General features: G+C 44.0%; 1 protein-coding gene across 1 annotated transcript in view; it reads right to left on the minus strand.

Moving 5' to 3' along the window:
- Positions 1-1,600: 1,600 nt before the first annotated feature.
- Positions 1,601-7,740, minus strand: part of SARC_05582 (hypothetical protein) — a 6,755-nt gene continuing 615 nt past the window's right edge. Inside the window, exons 2-6 of the mRNA XM_014300557.1 lie at positions 5,379-6,356; positions 4,634-4,956; positions 3,244-3,409; positions 2,411-2,817; positions 1,601-2,039 (exon numbers count right to left, since the gene is read on the minus strand). Coding sequence (XP_014156032.1) covers positions 1,738-2,039; positions 2,411-2,817; positions 3,244-3,409; positions 4,634-4,956; positions 5,379-6,356 — 2,176 coding nt within the window. The 3' untranslated portion in view covers positions 1,601-1,737. The remainder of the gene's footprint in view (positions 2,040-2,410; positions 2,818-3,243; positions 3,410-4,633; positions 4,957-5,378; positions 6,357-7,740) is intronic.

Consider the following 7,740-nt stretch of genomic DNA (forward strand, 5'->3'; position numbering starts at 1 on the left):
GTTATAAATATTTAGCATGGGTGTGACTAGAAACGTGTAAAGCAATTGTAATATATTTAGCTTGGGTGTGACTACGTGCGTGTAAAGCAATTGTGAATGTTTAGCATGGGTGTGGCCACGTAAGTGCAAAGCAGTTGTTATATATATTTAGGATGGGTGTGACTAGGTACTCGTAAAGCAATTGTAATGTATTTGGCTTGGGTGTGACTACGTACGTGTACAGCAATTGTGATATTTTTAGCATGGGTGTGACCACGTTAGTACAAAGCAAGTGCAATATGTTTACCGTGGGTGTGGCCACGTACACGGGTGGCGTGTAGTGTGTACTCTACACAAAGACCCCGAAAAGACCCTTATTTCGGTGATAAATTGGCACCGTGCCTAATTCTACGAACTAAGGACTAACTTGTAAGGCATAGAGAAATGGCATACTACTTAGTTTCACTTACACGGATGTGTGGGCGGGCCAACGGGTGCGTACATACGGTCGATATGACCCTGCGTTGTTGTTACTGTCAAGTACATGTACTGTTGTTGCTTTCAAGTGAATGTACTGTTGTTGCTGTCAAGTGAATGTACTGTTGTTAGTGTCAAGTGAATGTACTGTTGTTAGTGTCAAGTGAATGTACTGTTGTTGCTGTCAAATGAATGCACTGTTGTTAGTGTCAAGTGAATGTATTGTTGTTTCTGTCAAGTGAATTAACTGTTGTTAGTGACAAGTGAATGTACTGTTGTTACTGTCAAGTGAATGTACTGTTGTTGCTGTCAAGTGAATGTACTGTTGTTGCTGTCAAGTGAATGTACTGTTGTTGCTGTCAAGTGAATGTAATAAATAGTTCATGGGGTAGCTAGTGGCGGCACTACAGAGCGTCTCTGACTGACATGACTATGTGGCAACTGCAAGCGAAGGCCTGCTTCAGATACGTCCCATGAGCTCTCCTAATACACGAGATGGATGTTTAGAATGCTTGAGTATTGTTTTGATGCTTAGAATGCTTGAGTATTATTTTCAAGTTGCCTCGCAGGAGATGGATGTTTACGACGCTTGTCTATTATTTCAAGTTGCCTTGTAGGAGATGGATGTTTAGAATGCTTGATTATTAATTTAATGTCTAGAATGCTTGATTATTATTTTGATGTTTAAAATGCTAAGAGTATTATTTTTGAGTTGCCTCGCAGGAGATGGGTGTTTAGGACGCTTGATTATTTTTTTGATCTCTTGAATGCTTGAGTATTATTTTGATGTTTAGAATGCTTGATTATTATTTTGATGTTTAGAATGCTTGATTATTTAGATATTAAGAATGCTTGAGTATTATTCTCCAATTGGCTTGCGGTGTGTAACATATCCTGATGCTTTCGAGTACAGCCATACTGTTAGTTACACACGGCAAAGCAACCCACACACCTAACACACTAAGTGCGACAACCAATGTACATCGTCTGATATAACTGTCAGACGGCACATCATATCTCGAGTTAATCCCGCGAATACCTGGTGAAGACTCGCGTGTTCATATCTTCTAAACGTCTGTTTACTTCTGAACGTCTATTTACTTTTAAACGTCTGTTTACTTCTAAACATCCATTTACTTCTAAACGGCTATTCACTTCTAACGTCCGTTTGCGTCTAAGTGCCTGTTTACGTCTTAACGTCTGTTTACATCAAAACGTCTGTTTACTTCTAAACGTCTGTTCATTTCTCAACGTCAGTGTACTTCTAAACGTTAACGTCGTCTACGTCAACGTACTCCCATGCGCTGTCATGATCACAGATACATAAGCCGGGCGTAACGGTGAACGTCCCCCACCCTCGCCCACCAGGACGAACGCGGGAAACGTATACGCACCACCTTCCACTCCCCATGTCTCAAGCCTCTCCAGGCTTATGTATGCAATGCCAGACCCACACGCACGCAGATAGCTGTAACCTCCCATGGCCACTACACCCATGACCTGACGAGGTGCTGTGGAGAGAGCTTTGTTGGCAGCAAACGTGCAGCTCTTACGGTTCTGTGTGTAGGCTGCGTAGTCGGCGGCTGGAATGAGAAGTGTACAGAGAGGAGAGGTTAGTAATACCTCAAAAGTGACATTCAGCTGTTTTGTGCACGGCAGGCGCAACAGAACGATAGGATGATGTCAGTATGTATATGCGAGTATATATATATATATATATATATATATATATAAATATGTAGATATATACATATATAAACATATTCTTAATCCATAAGAATACGACAACCATCGCTACAATCCACCCATCAATAGCTACATATATATACATACATACATACATACATACTTACATACATAAATACATACACACACACACATATATATATATACATATTCTTAATCCATTGAAAAAAACGCCAACCATCGCTATAATCCACTCATTAATTGCTACCTGAGGGTGCGTAGACCAGGTAGTCAGCCTTCGGGCTGCCCTTGTGCATCATATCCACAGCAACAACCACCACATCTCCACTCTCCACACATCCCTCGACGGTCTTCAGACCAGAGGCAAGCTTAAGCGCAGGCAGACACCCCTGTTGCACGCAGGCATTGGCCAGTTGTAACTTGGATACCGTTGCTACGATACGCCACCTGGGTGTGGCACCGTCACTCCGGTCGGTCATACTACAGTCACCAGCTTTCAGGTGTTCTGAGGTGGTCATTGCCCTCTCGCAGTGTGTGAGGATGGTGTCATGTGTCAGATTGAATGGTGTCAACACACACAGATCCCGTTCCAAGCACAAACGCCTCAGAAGGTCCTGTCCAAAGGCGTGTGCGCCTGAGTAGATCAGAGCCATCCTGCAATGGGGAAGAGAACGTGACAGGCACACAAGGTATGATAAGGGTATGTTAATAAAAGTAGTATACCAGCAGACAACGCACAAGGTGTGATAAGGGTATGTCAATAACAGTAGTATACCAGCAGACAACACACAAGGTGTGATAAGGGTATTTTAATAACAGTGGTATACCAGCAGACAACACACAAGGTGTGATAAGGGTATGTTAATAACAGTAGTATACAAGCAGACACTTGGTATGGACATACATGCAAGAAGAGTACGTTAATAACATAGTATACCAGCAGACACTTCAAGATAAGAGTATAACGGTCTACCAATGATGTCCCCGTCTGTCTACAACAAGCACACGCATCACAGTTCACCACACACTGACACTCGAATCATCCAACAAGCCTTCAAGCCGAACTTCGGGCTGGCATACCAAAACGGCATGCCATAGCCACTGGGATATATCAGATCAAACCCTGCCCCATATCCCTTGTTGCGTTTGGCTCCTCTCGTGCGACAGGCGGGTGATCTCAGCACACCCCCACGCTTTACGACCAACACAGGCAGCGTCTCAGCGTAGATGTCGGTCTGTAGTCCACCTGTGCGGTTGTATGTGTGGGTGTATGTGTGGTTGTATATGTGGGTGTATGTGTGGTTGTATGTGTGGGTGTATGTGTGGTTGTATGTGTGGTTGTGTGTGTGGGTGTATGTGTGGTTGTATGTGTGGTGGTATGTGTGGTTGTATGTGTGGTTGTATGTGTGGTTGTATGCTGTAAGTGTGGTTGTATGCTGTAAGTGTGTGTCATCAACATATGAGGAGAGTTTGAGCGTAGATGATCATCTGCAGTCACCATGTTTCAATACAAGGTTTCATCATATAGACAAACACATGGATGTGTTGAGAGTGGTGTTCGGTTGAGTATAGTAACATTGGCCATCTGCATCTCAGCCTGGCATTGCCTAGCCAGTATTACATGACAACAAGTATAATCACATAACAACAAGTATCAAGTATTGCTTATAAGACCCAATGTACATAGTAACCGATCACAAGAACATGACTAAGTAGCACGAGTACAAGCTAGTATACTTAGAGAGTACGAGCCATGCCTCATTACGACCACAGGGTGCGTCTGTACGTACAAGTGGGGTTGAGGGTAGTCTGTAAGATGTTATGTACAGGACATTAATAGGTAGGGGATTGCGCCCGGGCGAGTGCTTGTATAGGCCGTGCGTTGATATCGAGATGAGGTAGTAAGGTGCAGCTACGCTATCGAGGTTATGAAAGGAACTGTGGTTGATTGGTAGAGTGAAATCCTGGCTCAGAGAATGAACTGGAGGCTCAGCTACTAACGCAACAACGTACTTTTAGGCTCGGTATGTACTCTTCAGTCACGATGTCAAGACGTTAAAAGCATACACATATCGCCACATGTGTGGTTTCTCAGTATGGTGCCCTTGTCAGTACCTTACAGAACATACAGGAATATGCAACCATCCATCTCCACACAGACGTTCACACATCCTCAGATGTGTCCCAGATGTGTCCGATCATCTGATATACACGAATATACATCCATCCATCTCCATACGGACGTTCACACATCCCCAGATGTGTCTCAGATGTGTCCGATCATCTGACATACACGAATATACAACCATCCATCTCCACACAGACGTTCACACATCCCCAGAAGTGTCTCAGATGTGCCCGATCATCTGACATACACGAATATACAACCATCCATCTCCACACAGACGTTCACACATCCTCAGATGTGTCTCAGATGTGTCCGTTCATCCACGCTTACACGCTTACCTACCTTTCTTCGCAATCGCGATATGCTCTCGTAACGTCCTGTAGCGGTCAATAGCAAACCGCGAGCGTGCGGCGTTAAAACTTTTATCGGACACTTTACACTCGCTTGCCTTCCGGCGACACGCATCATCAAACAGGGACACTCCCGAAGATTCTACCAGGGCCGATACTGTATCGGTACCGAACTTCGTTTCCCGTTCTAACGTATTCGCACAGCTGGTGTCTGGGGCTTCGGCGGCGTGACGATAGAAACGGGGATCAACCACGTTTAACGGGGTGATGGACTGGTCTGTCTTGCTCTGTAGAGTCTTCATCAGCGCTTGAGTGCTTTTAGTAGTGAATGGTACAGCCATGCAACAGCGTATGAGAGATACATAGCCAAGTCCATACGCAATGATGTTTGGCGGGGAGTGGTATATGGTAAGATATTCGTAGTACTATTGTGTTCTTCATCTCCTTCTTCATCGCTTTCCCCAACACTTACCAAGCATGTTTGCTACTGCCGAAGAGCTTTATGAAGAGATTCAAACTCAAGCTTACATCATCACCCTTTGCAGCCTACCCACATGTGTTCTACCGTCACTTACCTTCTAGTACCATCAACGACCTATTACCACACTTTGCAGCAAACACACATGAATTGTACCTACACCTACCTTCTACTATCATCAACATTCTCGGTCGTGAAGAGACTCAAACTTACATTACCACCCTTTGAAGCATACTCCATGAGCTCTACCGTCACTTACCTTCTAGTATCTTCAGTCGTGTGCGAGCCAGTGAGACTATCCGCGTGAAGTACAGACGCCAGGATCTGCGCGGCATTCGGTCCATATAAGGATATTCTACCTACCTCAGCCGACCAATCCGTCACCACCAATGCCGCAGCGAGGAGTGGGTTAGAGTTGACAGCCTCCTTGATCACACTATACAGTTCGTCATAGTCTCGTGGGTGTATCCATAACCACACGCCATTGCGCCTGTGTGAGCATGCTGGAGTCACACCCCCTGCCCCCGGCAGCACACCACTCACCGTAGCCTTCCAGGCGAAGCTAACATCCCATCGGCGTCCCGTCTCATCATACAATGTAGTATGGCCCTCGGCTAACGTATTGCTGTACGCTGCGGCTGTTACACTCGTGGTCGTGTATAGTCTACCCCTGCCATCCTCCCCCGCACCCCGGTCCGATGCCTTGGGCGTGGACACGAACAACCGACCCAGCTCACACACACAGCCACCCACCTCCAAACACCGCAGGTACGACGCATCGTGCACAGCACAATGCGCCAGCACATCCTTCTGCGCCGCTCTCTCGCCCCTGTGTGCATTTGTGTCTGCGATGTAACACCCCCATTTGGTACTCATGTGCATGCGTTTAGCATGCCACAGGTGTGTCTCTAACCGTCTCACTCTCTCATTCGTGGCCTGGTCTGTGCCGGGAGTGCTCAGCAAGCGGCAAGGTCTGCGCCGCGCGCGTCGACACGGCTGAGGAGGCTGGTTGCCAGTTTCCGCTGTGACGTATACGTTATTATGTGTGTCTATAACATCTCCCCTATATTCTTGCAATGGAGGTGAGGTTCCCATACCGTCCACCCCCCTGGACACGCTCATGCCCGTGTGTATGTTTGCATGACACTGCTTCTGTAGTTGCTGTTTGGACACCTGCCGTTGGCGTGGGTTGTGACTGACCGCTCGACGGCGTATATGCTTCGTATTGCGAGGCTCTCTGTAGAGTACGACGGCCAGAGAAGACTGAGATGAGTTTAAGGTAATGGTTGTATATGCATTGTATTTAGAATAGACTGAGATGAGTGTAAGATAATGGTTGTATATGTTTTTTATTTAGAATAGACTGAGATGAGTGTAAGGTAATGGTTGTATATGCTTTGTATTTAGAATAGGCTGAGATGAGTGTAAGGTAATGGTTGTATATGCTTTGTATTTAGAATAGACTGAGATGAGTGCAAGGTAATGGTTGTATATGTTTTTTATTTAGAATAGACTGAGATGAGTGTAAGGTAATGGTTGTATATGCTTTGTATTTAGAATAGACTGAGATGAGTGTAAGGTAATGGTTGTATATGCTTTGTATTTAGAATAGACTGAGATGAGTGTAAGGTAATGGTTGTATATGCTTTGTATTTAGAAGAGACTGAGACGAGTGTAAGGTAATAGTTGTATATGCTTGTATTCAGAAAAGATTGAGATGAGTGTAAGGTAATGGTTGTATATGCTTTGTATTCAGAAAAGACCGAGACGGATGTGAAGTAATGGTTGTATATGCTTTGTATTCAGAAAAGACTGAGATGGATGCGAGATAATGGTCGTATATGCTTTGTATTCAGGAAAGACATGCTTTGTATTCAGAAAAGGCCGAGATGAGTATAAGGTAATGATCGTCTATGTTTTGTACTCAGAAAAGACTGAAATGGATGTGAGGTAATCATCCTATCACAGTCCAAGAGTTTAAGTGAACATGTAATGTAAAGAATTTAGAAGGATGCAGAATAGATGCAAGGTACAGAACAGTCCAAATAGGATGCGATTACGGCTCACATGTTGGAGATTCAAGATTAATCATCCGGATAGGACGCAAGATCAATAAACGATGGTGCACATACAAGTGTAAAAGTTAAACATAGAACAACTGATGCAAGTTTAAATGAATAGACGATGGTATACCTACAAGTGTAAAAGTTAAAAATTGAACAACTGATGCAAGTTTAAATGAATAAACGATGGTATACCTACAAGTGTAAAAGTTAAAAAAGAACAACAGATGCGAGTTTAAATGAATAAACCATGGTATACCTACAAGTGTAGAAGTTAAAAATAGTACAACTGATGCGAGTTTAAATAAATCCCATACGACGGAGAATATGACAGTATTACGCACGCGTGGAAACGGTAGTGAATTAATCACAGAGAAAGAACCGCACAGTACACCCTTTAATATTTAGTCTACTGCGATGTACTAGCAAATATGTTGAGAGATTGAGATACAAGTATAAAATCTAATACATGATTATGTATATAATAATGAACACACACACACACACACACTCTCTCTCTCTCTCTCTCTCACACACACACACACACATATACATATT

This window comes from Sphaeroforma arctica (assembly GCF_001186125.1).
Source record: "Sphaeroforma arctica JP610 unplaced genomic scaffold supercont1.361, whole genome shotgun sequence".
In the NCBI taxonomy this organism is placed as follows: Eukaryota; class Ichthyosporea; order Ichthyophonida; genus Sphaeroforma; species Sphaeroforma arctica.